At 30.5% G+C, this 17,702-nt stretch overlaps 1 protein-coding gene and 1 long non-coding RNA gene across 2 annotated transcripts; one reads left to right on the top strand and one right to left on the bottom strand.

The window, feature by feature from the left end:
• The first annotated feature begins 957 nt into the window (after window positions 1–957).
• Window positions 958–2,389, top strand: LOC109168997. The gene is made up of 3 exons (XR_002052147.1): window positions 958–1,044; window positions 1,155–1,226; window positions 2,363–2,389. It is a non-coding gene; the product is annotated as an uncharacterized LOC109168997 (long non-coding RNA).
• Window positions 2,390–6,175: 3,786 nt separating this feature from the next.
• Window positions 6,176–7,119, bottom strand: LOC109168950 (auxin-binding protein ABP19a-like). The gene has a single exon (XM_019317815.1). It carries the CDS (start codon window positions 7,062–7,064, stop codon window positions 6,435–6,437), a length of 630 nt encoding a protein of 209 aa, XP_019173360.1. The 5' UTR covers window positions 7,065–7,119; the 3' UTR covers window positions 6,176–6,434.
• Between the last annotated feature and the right edge of the window lie 10,583 nt (window positions 7,120–17,702).

Genomic DNA, 17,702 nt, shown 5'->3' with positions numbered 1-17,702 from the left:
TTAGTATCTTTCACTCTAACTGAAGAATACCTTTGATTTAACTACTGTCCATTTACATCTCTAGCTCGCATTATGTTGTGTTCAAATATATTTTGAACGAATAAGCTAAGTGTGTTTAATTTGTTCTTGATCACTTATGGTTTCTTTAATTTGTTGTAACTTGTAACTTCTAAATGTTCCTTAGTCCCCTTATCATGTTAACAGGATAGAGTGGATGACACAACTGAGATTATTGTTAAGAACATCACTAATATAAATTCTCATAGAGAAGCTTTCATGCTAAGTGTGTTTAATTTGTTCTTGATCACTTATGGTTTCTTTAATTTGTTGTAACTTGTAACTTCTAAATGTTCCTTGGTCCCCTTATCATGTTAACAGGATAGAGTGGATGACACAACTGAGATTATTGTTAAGAACATCACTAATATAAATTCTCATAGAGAAGCTTTCATGAATAAGCATATCTACTTTCAGCTTGATCTTGATCTTAATCTTGATCTATGTTTGTTTTAAGTTTCTATAATTGTATTGGTTCCACCTAAATCTATAGCTTATGAAAAAAAATTTGCATCTTCACATATATAGTCCTATGATGTATGATGTATATATGTATCTTTACTGATCAAATGACATAATATACACTAGGTTATCAATCCAGCTAATTCATGGTAGATTTTTTTTATTCATATATTGAATGATTTGATGACGGTTAAATATTTTCCTGTTTGTAACAGAAGGGAGTAACAGCTCGAGATCAGAGCATCTCAGAAAGCTGTAAACAAAACGGCTTCCGGAAACTGCAAAACAAAGTGCACTGTCCCGCAGCCATTTGCTCATGAAGCATCCTGATGATGAGAACTCATGTGCTGCTCTTTCTCTTATTACCTTAATTTATATGGTCATTTCTTTCTCTACTTAATTCTATTCTATTGTTTTCTTAACAATTTCAAGCACTACATCACGGGGAATTGAGAAAGCCCAGGAAAGCTATTGCATTAGCTCCAACATTTAGAATCACTGACACGAGCAGAGAGAAGAAAGGAGGTATAGTAATCTATTCAACATAGTACATACTGATCATGACAAGCAAAACATGTCTATATATCTAGTTGAGAATATAAAATTCTTAGGCTGTTAATTTTCTTGTAATTCAGTTTCACACGAGATTGGAAGAGAAACATCAAGCTTTAGAAGCTGAGAGAATTTAATGGGAAGCAAGGACAAAGGTATTTCTTTCATATCAAAGATATATGTAATCTGTTAGAGATGGGCCACACTGCACTTTTAATCCAAAATATGAAATGGTGTCATTTTTGCTTTCGTTACATCTGTAAGCATTGAAAAATTTAAATAATATTATTGGATCATGGTGGATAATTGGTTGCTAAATTAATTACTTTAATTAAGCTAATTGGATTAATATTTATTTAATCGGTTAATTAAATGGCCCATTAAATATTTAGTTGGTTTAATTACTTAATTAAATGTAATTGGATGTTGGATTGTTTGGCCCGAGATGATGAAATATTTAATCGAGTTGGACCAGGCTGCTTGGATGAATTGGGTTGCCTAATTAGCGGGCTTGACTTGGTCTTGGCCCACTAGAATTATATGTGATTATATAATTTTGAGGAATTTGAATATTTGATATTATTTGGAAATTTAATGAAATCATGAACCTGGACACAATGGTGTCCCGATACGTTCCTTAATTTAATTAAAGAAATTAAATTAAATAAGGAATTAAGAGTTGGTTGGAGATTTTCTCTCACCCTCACCACTATAAATAATGGTTTCATTTTCAAGAATTGGGAGCTCTGGAAATCTACATATTGAAGCTCTGCCGAAATCTCTCCAGGATATCGTCTGGAACACGCCCGCAGTTGCACTGCGTATACCGCGCTGAGGAACACGCCACTTGAACACCGGAAGCCCTTCTTTGAAGATCAAGCTGCATATTAGCCCTTCATTGAAGAGCAAGCTACATAACTCCGGAGGCCCTTCAGCAAAGAACTACTTCCAGTTCGGCATACTCCCGAACTCGGTATACTTCCAGTTCAGCATACTTCTGAACTCAACACACTTTCGACAAGGAATTCGGCATACTTCCAGTTCGGCCATACTCCCGAACTCGGCATACTTCAAGTTCAGCATACTCTGAACCTGGCACACTTCCAATTTGGCATATTCCAAATTTGGCATACTTCCAATAGGCATACTTGTAGTAGAGAATCAGAGGACTTCTCCTATTCAGAGATTGTACCCCTTCTTGATTGATACATACTTCCTTGTAACCGACACTTTGAATTTTGAATATATACAATTCAAGTTTTTCGCGTTTACAACATCTTTAACGTTTTAGGAAGAATGTGAAGCAGCAGTAAAGCAGGAAATCCTTTTTTTCTAGTGTAAATTTCTTCAAGTTATGGCCATACTTTGGCTTCGTTTTCTTGTAAATTTTATCTGTTGTAAAGAGCATCTATCATTCTCTACAATATAGTGTTTATAATTGATATAAACATCAACATTTGGGATTGCAAATAAAGATAATACTCCTTGGGATGAAAAGTTACCTAAAACTTACTTGTAGTTGATAGGGAAAGGTTCTGTGGTTAGTGAGTCGACCAATAGGGTGCTTTTATAATCTATATCAAGTGAGGATAGATGTGCTTTAGTGGTTCAGAAACCTTAGGTTATGTGTACAATTATGGTAAGACTCATTATGAGAAGTTTGTAAATCAAAAGAGAAAGATGTCATTAGAGCATAAAGCATGTTATGCTGAAGCGCTTGTGTACATATTCTGCAAAAAAAAATGACCTTTTGGTTAGGGACCAAATATATATATGGAGGGCAAAAATCACTAGCCGAAAAGGGTTTCTGGCTTTTAATTTGCCATAAGTCTGAAATCTTGAATTTGCAGTTTATTCTGTGTTTAATATTGCTGTTCATTCTTTGTCAGCTAATAAACTACTATTTTGTTATTAGAATATGCACTGAAAGGTACTGGGGAGTTGAAGTTAGAGAGGCCTTTTTGACCGGCAAAGGATTGACAGTTAGTAGTTTGAAAATTGATCTCTTCTTTTGATTTTTGAATTTGGTGTTTATATGTGTATATAAAAGTTAATACCATAGTGTTGGCCGGGTGTCGGCTAGGTTGACTGAGTTCAACGTTGTGACTTACCATGGAGGCCTGTGGGTGCTTTCTGCTTAGATAAGTGTTTTCTTATATATGGCTTCAATGTTATTGTGTTACCATTTAAAAGAGAATTGTAGCTATTAAGAATATTTAAATTTCTAAGGAGGAACAGGAAGATATGTGGAAAGGGAAGCGTGAGCAAGAGAAGCAGTGGGATTATATTGGTTGAATTTTACCGGAATAATTTGTTATCATGTTTAAAGCCATTTCAACAGGTTTAATTTGTTGATTTTAGACCAAAAATAGTGATGCACAATAATAGTAGAATCAATGGGGGATGTTTTGAAAAAACAATACTAAGTTCATGTTTGATAAAATAGTTAGCTTATCAGTCAATTTTTGTTTATTTAATTACTATATATTAATTGTTTGACTTTGTTAAAAAAAAACAATATAAGTATTTGGTTAATTAGCTTTTTGTAACTCCAAAATGCTAAAATTCAATGGCCCTGTTTGGTAAAAAAAATTGGCCTATAAGCCAATTTGGCTTATTTGACCACTATTAATTGTTTGATTTAGTTAAAATACCAATATAAATGTTTGTTTAATTAGCTTTTTGCAACTCCAAAAGGCTAAAATTCAAAAAGCTACTCCAAACAACTTTTTCAATTAGTTTTTTGAGAAAAGAAATTATACCAAACAACTATATCAGCTAACAGCTAATTTACAAAACACTTTTCTACAATCAGCTAATGTTATCACCTATTTATACCTTCTAATTAACACAATTAGCTAACAGCTAACAGTTATTAGCTAACAGTCATTTTACCAAACAACGCCAAAAAGCTGCTCAAAACAACTTTTTCAATTAGCTTTTGGAGAAAATTAAAGAAATTCTACTAAACAGCTATCAGCTAACAGCTAATTTTCCAAACAACTTTCTACAATCAGCTAATGTTATCGACTAATTATGACCCTGTTTGGTAAAAAATTGGCCTATAGGCCAATTTTGGCTTATTTCACCACTATTAATTGTTTGATTTAGTTAAAATATCAATACAAGTGTTTGGTTAATTAGCTTTTTGCAACTCCAAAATGCTAAAACTCAAAAAACTACTCCAAGCAACTTTTTCAATTAGTTTTTTGAGAAAAGAAATTATACCAAACAACTATCAGCTAACAGCTAATTTACCAAACACTTTTCTGCAATTAGCTAATGTTATCAACTAATTATACCTTCTAATTAACACAATCAACTAATAGCTAACAGCTATCAGCTAGCAATTATTTACCAAACAGGGTCTATACCTCCTAATTAATACAATCAGCTAATAGCTAACAGCTATCAGCTAACAACTATTTACCAAACAGGGCCTAAAAGTAGAATGTCACCTATAAATGTAGGACCAAAAATGAAATTAACTATTTAAAAAAAAAAAAAAAAAAAAAAAAAAAAAAAAAAAAAAGAGCTAAAATGTTCTTAAAAAATTGTATCAAATGATTGATAAATAAATCCTAATTAAAACTATTACTCAAGGTAAACCTCGTCTAATCTTTGATTTATAGAAACATTTGCCACCATTACATGAAGGTGCGCTTTGGTAAAGCCTACCTCGGCTGATGGTGTACATTAAATTGGGTAAACTTCCGTTCCTGTGTAATAGCTCGCAAACCACATACAAGATAAACAATATTAGGAAAATTCAAATGGGTTTAACCAAAAAAGTGTTGATAGGAATCCAAATGCTGAGTTTCATATACGAAAATTATACTCTACATACCCATTTGACCACTCTTTTTAGGCTAAGTTGCACTCGTTGAATACAAAAAGACTTGTACTTTAATAGAATATAAGTACCTGCAAATTATAAAACAATGACATGCATACTAACTTAAGGCAATACCAGACAACATTATACACTACCAAAAAGGTTTCTAATGTACCAATGCATGCTAGAGACTATCTAAAAGTTTTGTTGCAAAAGACCATTAGCGACGAAATTTTTTATGCTTTGATTAGCTAAAGCAACCTTGCTAAATTTGAACACCGACCACCTACATTGCTAATTTCCGACGAAATGCCATGCCAGATGACGAAACTGAATTTTGTCATCGTCTAATTTGCATGTACCATAGTAAATTGTATTTTTGTACTAAAACTGTTGAAAATAATATAAAGGGACGAGTTTTAAATTTTATTAAGAAAAGTATCGAGTAAAATATAATGTTATGTATATCACTGTAAAAATTATATCTGCCCTGTTGATAACTTTTGGCAGGTTTACAATCTCCTCAACTTGGGGCAACCAAACAACACCAAACTAAAGAAATATCTGAACGTTGTAGAATGGAGACAATATTATGGGCCATAGTGATTAAATATGTTTTAGAAGAAGAAAGCAAACATAGGCAAATTATTAGTGGACCCGCGTCTAAAATATACAATTTACATATTGAATGTTCACAATTTTATAAAAGATAAATTATGAACATTTAGTATGTAAATTGTAAACATTCAGTATGTAAATTATGTACTTCTGGGTCCACCTTGCAAGGTAAACCATGGTCCATGGTACAACAGATCTCTATTATTTGAATTTTTTTCTTCAAATTAAATTTAATTTTGTTAGTATCAAACGCTTACAACTACGCCAAAAATGATAACAGCCAACAAAGACGCATTTTTTTTTCTTATATTTGTGTAACAATCTGAATAAATGCAACGTTTCGATAACAAGATGCTAGATTCAACTCTCAAACATGCACCCAACAAATTTTGTGTAAATACTTCCATTGGTTATTATGTAGTGTATTCGCGGTGGAAATATTCTTTTGGCTGCTTTAATTTACATAATTACATAAGTATTATTAGTATTACATTTTCATCAATCTTGACATTACCCGTATCACAGGTAATAATTTGTGTAACACCATCTCACATAAGTTTTTACCCAGTGTAAAAGGTATGGATACTAATCTAAGATTGGAACTATTGCACTCGTCTCCCAAAAGCTTGAAAATAAGGCAATAGAACTTGGTAGAAAAGAACAAAACATCCCATTGCATATATGCCAATTCAAACAAATTGGGCTCTCAACAAAATACACAAATTAACGAAGGAAACACTACACTGCTAGAATTAGCACTGGAAAATCAATGAAAGACATAACCGTGAGCACGGCCAGAACAGAATAATTTGTTCGATCTGATTAAGAAACATAGCACTACCTAGCTAGGAACATAACATAACATATATATATATATATATATATATATATGAAATCGAGTGAGCTGAGATTAATTGGTGCCGCCGAGGACACTCTTGAGCTTCTTGATTTGAGCCTCGTCTAGGAAAGTGACGGTTTTCACGATATCTGTCGGCAAATCATTCTTAAACAACGCGAAGGTCGTGATTTGGAGGCCTGGGTTTTGGCTACTGAAGGTGACAAAAGCCGTGGCTTTGGTTTTCCCGACGTTTATTTGGAAGTGCAACAACCCTTGTGGGAAAACCATGACGTCCCCTTCCTTAAGTGTCTTGGAATAGTACACCTTATTATCGAACGAGGACACGAATCCGGCCGACAGGGTCCCTTCGGCGACGACGAGGATCTCCGAGCCGCCGGGGTGCGTGTGGAGCGGGACCACGCCGCCGACGTCGATGTCGAGCCGGGCCATGGACAGCCCGAGCCCGTTCACTCCCGGGAACTGGGCGTCGAAGGCCGGGGTCACGGCGGCCTTGATGATGTTGGTGGTGTTCCCGGCGGCCGCTAGGCCCGAATAAACGAAGTCGTTTTCGGTCACCGAGGTGGATTTCTTGCATGGGTAGCCCGCCGGCCCGGGCGGAAGGGACAGGTTGCCCACGCAGAAATCTAAGGCGTGGGAGGAGGCGGAAAGGAGGGAGAGGATGAAGAGGGTTTGGAGAAACATTATGAGTGTGATTTTTTTGCTTTCCTTAGTGTAATTTTTTATTTGGTTCAAAATGGGTTTATGGATGGCTTTATATATATAGACCGAGGAGATATTTGCATGAATGCATGCAATGCAAAGAATAGGATAGATTCTTTCTTTTGGGCCGGGCCGGGCCTAACCGGGCCAGTTGGTTCCGATTGATAGAGGTACGACAAATATGTCCATATATATGCAGTGCTTCACGTGCATGCCAGCACGGAAAAAGGGAAATTATCTTATATATGTGACCATGTGAGCAAGGAAATTATCCTATATGGGCAGTAATGCTTACCAAATGTTGATATTTTCTCCAAGGAATTTGTAAATTTTTAAAAATAAAACACAAAAACAAATCTTATTTTTAAATAATGTTTTGATACTGTGGGATAATTCCAGGCCTTGTTTGAACCTATGAAGCAACCGTGTTTCTGTTGCAAGGCAAATTAATTACTATGTGGACAATGGTCCACACGACTGTGTGGACCATGTTTCAAAATATCGTTATGAATATTATGAGTAAAAATAATGTACATTATGTATTAGAGTAATGTACATTATGTGTTAGAATAATGAACATTACGTGTTAAAATAATGTACATTATTACGTGTTACAATAATGAAACATCTAGGATAATATAATGTACATTATATTTTAAAATAATGTATATTATGATTTAGAATGATATACATTTGCAATTGGACGCGCGAAAAAATAAAATTAAATAAAATGATTTGTTTTTGAATCGTGATCCACACAGCTGTGTGGGCTACTGTCCACGCAATAACTGTTGCCGTTGCAAAGGCTGGACTTGTTTCGAGTTTATTAGCACGAACATCTGTTTAAGAGTCGCAACCCCTGTTGGGGGCATTATGAATAAGCTTTGAAGTAATGGATCGGAGAATAAATTGGCTAAACTCTATCTCTTGGTTTTAACAATATGGGAAAAAAAAATGTGAACTAGATACAATGGCGGGATAAAGTAATAAAAGTCCTAAATGTTTATCATGCAGGTGGTATCATCATATCATCTTATTCAAGAAGTCAATCACCAAGGGGCTAGTTTCTCATTACTGGTAATAAGCTTTAAAAATATCAAATCAGAATGGATATTGATCTAGTGCATTCCGAATGGAGATTGTGTATCAAATCATATAAAGTAGGAACGTATTTGAATTGATAAGAACTTTATGAACAGTATTTAGACTTACAAGGCGTTTGGTTGGAGGGATTTTAAATTCCCTTCCCACTTAATTCCCACCTAATTCCAAAGGCCATTAAATTCCGTAGTTTGGTTGGAGGGAATTGCAATTCCCCCATTTTCATGGAATTAAAATCCCATGTCCCCCATGGTATTTTTATTCCTGGGAAAAAAAGATAGTGATGAATCAAAATTACCCCTTCCTTTTTTAACCTAAAATTAATGTCTAACAACAATAATGGACATTTTTGACTTTATACTACTTATTCCCTTTCAATTCCCATGTATACAAAACATTGGAATTGAAATTCTCAGTAATTCTATTCTTGTCAACCAAACACTGGAATTTAAATTCCCATTTTATTCCCAGTAATTCAACTCCTATTGAATTACAATTCTTTTCCTACATAATTCCCCCCCTCCAACCAAACGCCCTGTTAGTGATTGTATTTTGGAGTAGATGATGAATTATTGTCTATTTTGAAATACTTTACTTATTTGTATTTTGAAGTAAATGATAATTGTATTAATGAATTGTTACTTTTTAACAACACTGGTTTCAACAACACTTGAATAGAACCAGTGTCTTTGATAGATAAAACAATGGTTAAAAACCGTTGTCTTTGAGCGTGACTTTTAACAACGCTAATTTTAACAATAGATTTTTTACCTAATAGACAATGGTTACAAATCGTTGTCTATGTGTATTTTTCGTAGAGTGATTTTTGTACTGACCTCAGTTGTTTAGTGATACAGAAATAGTGTTCTCATAATCTCATTATTGAAGTGAAAAGATATGATAGAGAGAATGCGTGCAATCACTTGTGACACGCCATCACTTAATAGCTTCATATATAAGTATATAACAAATGTAAAAAAATAAAATAAAAATACAATGATAGATAACTACAACCATGCGTCTGTGCATATATACCAACTAGACATTCAAATTACACGTCACCTTTTTTTTTTCAGTGACCAAATATGCAAATACATATTTGTATCTGATATTCAGTTAGAACCAACTTTATCTCTTATTCTCATTATAGTGTATTGTTTAAAGATATTAATTTATGTGATATTCTCAATATTTTTTCATAGGTTAATTAGGAGGTATTATTCAAAGTTGATCCGCATAACATCTTGTGGGTAAAAAGTATCTTGCACGAGGAGTTCCAGCCTATTCCAATTTCCAAACACATAAAATATACTATATCTTAAAGGCTAGGTTACGCTGGGGACGGTAATGGGAAATATATATCTTGGGGATGGTCCATGCATGAGCACATGTATACATAATATTTTCAATTTTTCATGGATTAGGAAATGTAGCATCCTAAGGTAGATTACATGCAATAATATTGTGTGGATCGTGGTTCACACAGCTGCGTAAATCACAATCCAGTTGCGTTAACCACAATCCAAAAATACATAAAGTATGTTATTTTAACTTATAAAATACATGATTCTAACTTATAAATTACGAATTCAAAAAAAAAAAAACTTATAAAATACATTATCTTAGTCCAGAAATTTCATTATTCTAACACATAAAGTACAGTATACATTATTCTAACTTATAAAATACATTATTCTAACACATAAAGTACATTATTTTAGCTAATAAATATATTTTCTTATTCAAAAATTTTATTATTCTAACACGTAAAGTACATTATTCTAACTCAAAATGTTTATTTTTCTAATACGTATGCAGAGCAAGAAATTATTTTTTTAACATTAAAACAACGTTGTTTTAGACGGGGTCCACACAATAATTTGCCGCTTGCATGGGCTGGGCAGTTGGGCACAATAAGACAATTTGGCAACCAGAAAAGGGGCACCCTGCAATTGTTTTGTTTTGACAATTAATTAAAGGGTATCTCTTCGGAAGCAAACGTATGGATCTTAGTACTTCCCTATCTTTTAGCTTCATATTAGATGATGTTTTAAGTTCGACCTTATTTCAGTTGATTATTATTATTATTATTATTATTATTATTATTATTATTATTATTATTATTATTATTATTATTTATTGTTATTGTTATTATTATTATTATTGTTATTATTGTTATTTTGTTATGAGTTATTTAATCTTATTTATCTTATTATTGTGATATTTGCTGACTAGAGTCACAATGCGCTTCAAATAGTGATTACACACAATTAATCAACCATGTGTGCACATCAACTATGTTTGCAAGAATATAATTATATCCAAAGTTTGGATAACTTTTAAAATTTTCATATCTTGATATAATTTACTTGAAAAATTATAATCAATCATGATTTTTTTTTTTTTTTTTTTTTTTTTTTGCATGGAATCAACTACAATTTACCTTATACATTCATCTCTAGGACAGGATGGATAAGAGGCCATAAAATTTGAAGTTTAAATTTATACAGTATTTTATATATTATATGCTCAGGCACTGCAAATAGTTTCATAGCTTCCGCTTCATGCCTTCTCGATCTTTTATTTATTAATTTTTTCCTATATTGATGTGAATGTGTAAATTTCATTGAGTTGTACGCATACAAGAAAAATAATATTGTCCAATAATCAGGACCGGCATTGGGCGCCTATGCTTAGAGCTCCCACCCCCATATATTTTATATAAAAGGTTACAAGAGAAAATCTCTATACCATACAATTCAATAAGTTTTAAAAAAACTCTTGTATAAATAGTGATACAAACTCACTTTCCAAACCAATGTGGGACAAAAGCTTCTTCAAAGCTTTTCCCTTCATTTTTCCAACTCAAATGGGTCTATTTTGAGAATCAATTTCTCATTCACCTATTATCCGTTTTGAGCGTACAATATAATATCAATCTCTTCATCTCGCCACGAAGAACCCGAATCTACTTTGACTCGACCCAAATCGGAAGTGGACCCCACTAATAATTATACCACAAAATAGCCACTTAAAATGTCATTTTAATGCTATTTTCCAACACTACCAAACACGCAAAATACTTTCACTAAAACCTATTACCATTACCAAGTATTTGATACATACCCATTCCGATTCTGATTCTCATGGGCGAACCAAACACACCTGATAGTGTTAATTCCCACGTAAGCGGTAAATAAAATAACACAAGACCAATTAAAGCAAGTAAATCTTTTATTGATCGGGTGAAGGACCTAAATACAATCTACACTGGCTATTCCGAAGGCCGACTGACTACGGTCGGGATGCTCTGACAATAGCCTATCGATTGTCCAAAAGTCCCCCACACTGTTGCAACTGCGGGTATATATAGCCGTTGGGCCGGAGACACAAGTCCGGCCGTTCGGCATGTCACCCACGTAGCAACCACGTGTCCTGCTCCCGGGAGCCCTGCCTGTCAGCGCGTAGTGCTGCCACGTGTCTCTTCTCGGCTCTCTCACCTAAGGGCTATCGATCGGGACTCGAGGACATCGATCGGGTGATGCCCGGTCGGCAATCGAACGGGTTCTTCTAAGAAAGTCCGACCTGTACCTGCATAAACAAGAATAAAAGACGAAGACATGTCGGTCGGGGTATTCCCTACCAACACCCTTATTAGCTTATCCTTAAATTTAGACATTATTAACATTATCAAAACTAAAACTTAAACTCTACACCAAGTTTTAGATTTTGATTGAAGTCAATAGATTATTGATTTGAATGTTTTTAGTTATGTTATATCGTAATACAAGTTTGATCCAAATATTAGATATTGAAATTTCACATATATTAGACTTCAAAATAAAAATTATATTTGTACATGTAAAATATAATTCAAATGAATGTATCTAAAAATATTTTAAATATTAATATTATTTAAACTAAATTTTATGTGAACTTAACAAGTTATTGGTTTGGATATCATATCAATTGTAAAAATCTTACATTTATTAGACTTAAAAGTAAAAAATATTATTTTTTCATTTAAACCAAACATGTCCAAAACTATTTTAAATATAAGGTCTAAATATCACGTGAAATTAAACTTGTATTAATTTTATAACGTTAGTCTAAAACATTAATTTAAAAAAATGAGTTTTAGTAAACAAGTTTTCTAAATAGAAAATGGAAAACAGAGAATAAAAATTGAAAAATTAGAAAACAGAAAATAAAAAAAAGTTTTCTAAGTAAACGAGCCCTTAGCTTTGCACCCATTTATAAGTTTTGTTTTATAAATTTTTCTTAATAATTAATTTATTATTTATTATGATAACAATGTTATTGTTTGTAAGTTTATATTATTTGATTTTAAACCATTTATTTATTTTATAAATTATAATTATTTATTTATTTATGAAGGAAGTGATGCAAATATTTATTAGTTTGCATTTAGGAAAGCACCTAAAAATATTTTTCATAATTATCATTGTGTATGTAAAATTGTAAAAAACTTATGAATTTTATTTTTAAGTTATTTCATATTAATATTGTTTAATTATGTAATTTAAATTTTATGTATAAAAATAGGCAAATTATGTTGTGCACCATGCATTGTGCACACGGATGCAAAAACAACGTCGTTTTACTTAAATTAAAAAAAATCATTTTCGATTGTCATTAGTTACGTAAACATATGTTCATAATTTTATAATTTCACATTCTGGATTTATAGTTATGAAAATTATGGATGTTTAGTTATGCAATTCTGGATTTATAGTTATGAAGTTATGGATGTGTAATTATGCATGCAATTCTAAATGTATAGTTATGAAGTTATAATTTCACATTCTGAATGTATAGTTATGAAGTTATGGATGTGTAGTTATGCAATTCTGAATGTATAGTTATGAAGTTATGGATGTGTAGTTATGCAATTATGGATTTATAGTTATGAAGTTATGGATGTGTAGTTATGCAATTCTAATTTTTTTTTTTTTTTTTAAGTCAGACGTCAAAACAACGTCATTTTTGCAACCGTGTGCACCATGCACGGTCCACACGGTTGCACAACATAACACTCCATGAAAATATATGTTAACTACAAAGGTAAGGCTTTTTTTTTTTTTTTATCATGCTCCAGACCTATAAAATTATTGGACCGAGCCTGGTAATGATGTGATACTTAACATATTTTATTGGTTAAAAAAAAAAAGTAATTTTCTGGGGGCAAGAAGAATTGAATTGGATGGAGTGGCAGATAAAATATTATCTAGAAAATATAGCAGAATATAATAGCCATTCCTGACGGAGTCTTGATCGACATGCAGTCTGCAAATTTTATCCATTATTTTGGAAATACTTGTTCAAATTTTGAACATGGAGGATTTGCCCAGTGTGATATAACAGATCAACGGTCGCTTGCAGGCTCACTTTTGTATGCATCTAATTTAATTTCTGATAAGTATATTTTCATGGGGCATCTCAAATAATGTACCTTTAATTTTTATTTTTCATTTTTCATTCCAACATATATATTTTTTTTCATATAATGTACCTTATCTAACATTCTAACTAGGGCGTTCATCCAGTTAATTTTGAATCAAATTAACCAATTTTTTAATTTGATAAAACAAATTTCTCAATTAAGATAATACCTATCATTAATTAAATTAACTGAAGCAAAATAAATAAATAAATAAAAAGATCAATTAATCAACTGATATAATTAATTGGAATTTAACTAATGAGTAATGAAATCAAATATATCATTCTAAATAATGGATGTTTGCAAAATGAAATGGACTATCTAACGAGAGGTTGAGGCATAAATATTGTTGACTAAGGATGAAAAATCAAAATACATAAAAACGTAATTAAAAAAATAAAAAAAATATATAAAATATAATTAATTAAATAAATTAGTTCAAATTAAAAACACATTATCCAATGAAAAAAAACCACAATATTACAAATAAAAAATCCAATTAAAATTAAAATTAATCTCATAAATCACAATTATAATCTCAATATTAATATTTAAAAATACCAAAAATAAAATTTTAAAAATTTATGCTCTAGGATTTCAACTCCTAACATTTAAGATGACAATCACATGTCCTACCATCTAAGTTAGCTCATATATCATCCTTTATTGAAATTTATGTATATTTAACGTTTACGTACAATGTATATACATATGAGACATATATATATATATATATATATATATATATATATATATATATATATATATATATATACACACACACACACACACACGCACGCACACGCGCGCACACACACACACGCGCGCACTCGCGCACACGCTCACGCACACACACATACGCGCGCGCACACACACACACACATATATATCTACTATCTACTATACTAATAAGAGTCCAAGAGAGCTAGGCCTATAATGGGTAGAAAAAATGGCGGTCAAATTTTTTAATCAAATGAATGGCTCAGATTGATTAGATTTTAATTTTTTCTTAGGATTTCCTAATTTATCCTTAATGAATATGATTTTCCGTTAACTTTTTCGTTAAATATTATCTTTTCCGTTAATTTCGGTTAGTTCACCGTTAACTTACTCATTGATTTTTTTTTTGAAAGTTATTGGCTCTATTACATTGTAGTATCTGTTCATATACTTACTCATTAATTTAAATAAGAAATGTCTTAAGTTCGAACCCCATCCCAATCAAAGTTGTCATAATTAGTACTCTATTTTACTCTTATTAAATTAAATAATAATTTAGTAGCAACAACAAAAAAATAATACATATGCATTTCTTTTTCTCTCAAAAGGGAGGATAAAAATAATACATATGCATTTCTTTAATTTAGAATGTGTGTCTACAATGTCTTTATTCAAAAAAAATTATTAATTATCAATAAATTAAATAAGAGAAATAATTTCATTAGTTATATTGTATTTATTTTTCTTCAATATAAAAATTCTGTACATTCAAATTCATCAATTGATTATATTCGCTACATTGTCCCTACAATGTCTTTATTAAAAAAAATTATTCATTATCAATAAATTAATTAAGAGAAATAATTTTATTAGTTATATTGTCTTTATATTTCTCCAATGTAAAAATTCTTTACATTCAAATTCATCAATTGATTATTTTCACTACATTGTCTATTATCTTTTTTGTGCACTATTTTTTAATTAAATATCAAAGTTATAATACAAAATAATGTTATATATTTATTTACCAAGTATTTTATTAATACCATGAAAAAATTTAAAAAATATAATTAATAAAGCCAATCATATTAACTACTTGGGGGATTTGTTGACAAAGAGAGTGATTCAAATCACACAACAAATTGAAGTGAGAACTACCTCGCAATGTCCTTGTTTAACAATCAACAGTTAGCGGTTATCGAATTATATTAATGAATTTGACCAGCAAATTATATCAATGGTTGGTAAAAATATATTTGAAAAAATCAACTGTTTAGATTAACATGTAAAATGATCTAAGGGTATACATAATAATAATAATAATAATAATAATAATAATAATAATAATAATAATAATAATAATAATAATAATAATAATAGTTTATATATATATATATATATATATATATATATATATATATATATATATATATATATATATATATATATATATATATATATATATATATATAAATTAAGCCAATCATATTAACTATTTGGAGGATTTATTGACAAAAAGAGTATTCAAATCACACAACAAATTGAAGTGAAAAAACTATATCGCAATATCCTTGTTTGGCAATCACCAGTTAACTCTTTAGTATTAGTATATATTTAATATGTTATGCCCTAATTTTTATTTGTTCTCCCTTATGTCCCGTATTTGGTTTCAACCATACCTATACAATTATAATTAATCTTGACTATATTATCTTGCATTTGTAAACTTAGAATTGCCTATTTAAATATGCAAATTTAACATTCAATTATCTATGAATGAACAATTCCAATATAATCTTGCCTTGATATACTTTAAAGTACTTATTTTAAAAAAAAACATTGGACATTATCTCAATCGCGCAATGCGCGTAAAAAACTAGTATATATATATACAGGGGATAGCCAAATATCTTGTGGTTGAGCGTCATAACTATATATGGTTCTCCCAAATGGGAGGGAGGTCATAGGTTTGAACCCTTGTGGGGGCGTTAATAATTCTTTGCTAACAATTATTTGCTGAAAATAAGGGACCGTTTGGTTTGGGAAATGTTAGATTCATATTTAGTTTAGGGTTATCTTATACACACACTAATATCCTTAATATATTTTAATAAATTTAAAATTTAAAATAAATAAATAAGATAACAATATCATATATAATTACATGATTTTAAAATATTAACTAAAATTTTGAACTTGAGAAACAAAATTATTTTATATGCTAACATAACGTAATAAAATATATATATATATATATATATATATATATATATATATATATATATATATATATACATATATATATATATATATATATATATATATAATTACAAAAACAATTATGTATATATATTATATAATAAGTTAATATAAAATATATATTTTTAATAATTAGAATTAAAATAGCAAAATTTATAAATATCCAATTTTATCTTACATCACCTAAGAAAGGTAAGGGAATCACATTCCTTTCAAAATTCTATGTGGATGGAAGGTTCCATTACTTGGGAATGTTATATTCCGTAAGATAATATGAACCAAACATAGGAATGTAAGATTTGAAATGTCACATTCTATTGGTTATGTTATATAACCTGAACCAAAAGCCCCCTAAAGGTCATTTTTCATGTAATCAACTATCAACTAATTTACCAAACATCTTTTTACAACTAACTAATGCTATCAGCTAGTCAAACCTGCTAACTCAATCCGCTAACAACTATTTGCCAAAAAAAAATTATACCACTAAAAGTTATTTTTCATGTAATCAAATATCAACTAACAACTAATTTACCAAACATCTTTTTACAATTAGTTAATGCTACCAGCTAGTTAAACATGCTAATCCAATCCGCTAATAGTTATTTGCCAAACACCTCCTATATATTTTGCTGAATAGCTGATAAATGAAATTTATTAAAATTTAAACTCAGTCCTTGAATCAAAACTAACCTAAGTAACTGATTAACTGAATAATTTTTTAGCTCTATTGATTAACCAAACCCAAAACCAACAAAATAAAATATAAAATCCCTACATCTAATAATTTTTAAAAAGTCAGTTTTACTGTGCGAATATGGTACAGATTTAAAGATAACATCCTATCTTTTTTTATTTTTTATTAGTAGACCAACAAATAAATTCACAAATAAGCCCTTTGCTGACCATACAATTAATCTTTTTTCCTCTAAATTTTATCTCCAACGTTTATCTCCTAACATTTGTTTAATTATAATAACTTAAATTTTGCATAATATTCATTAATTATTTATAAATTAATTGACTTTAATTATCATGATTAAAAAAAAATTATTGTGTCTTCAAAAAAAAAAAAA

Source organism: Ipomoea nil, unplaced genomic scaffold (assembly GCF_001879475.1).
Source record: "Ipomoea nil cultivar Tokyo-kokei standard unplaced genomic scaffold, Asagao_1.1 scaffold3238, whole genome shotgun sequence".
NCBI classification, from domain to species: Eukaryota; Viridiplantae; Streptophyta; class Magnoliopsida; order Solanales; family Convolvulaceae; genus Ipomoea; species Ipomoea nil.
The sequence above is the reverse complement of the archived record's forward strand: the minus strand, read 5'-3'. Positions and strand labels throughout refer to the sequence as shown.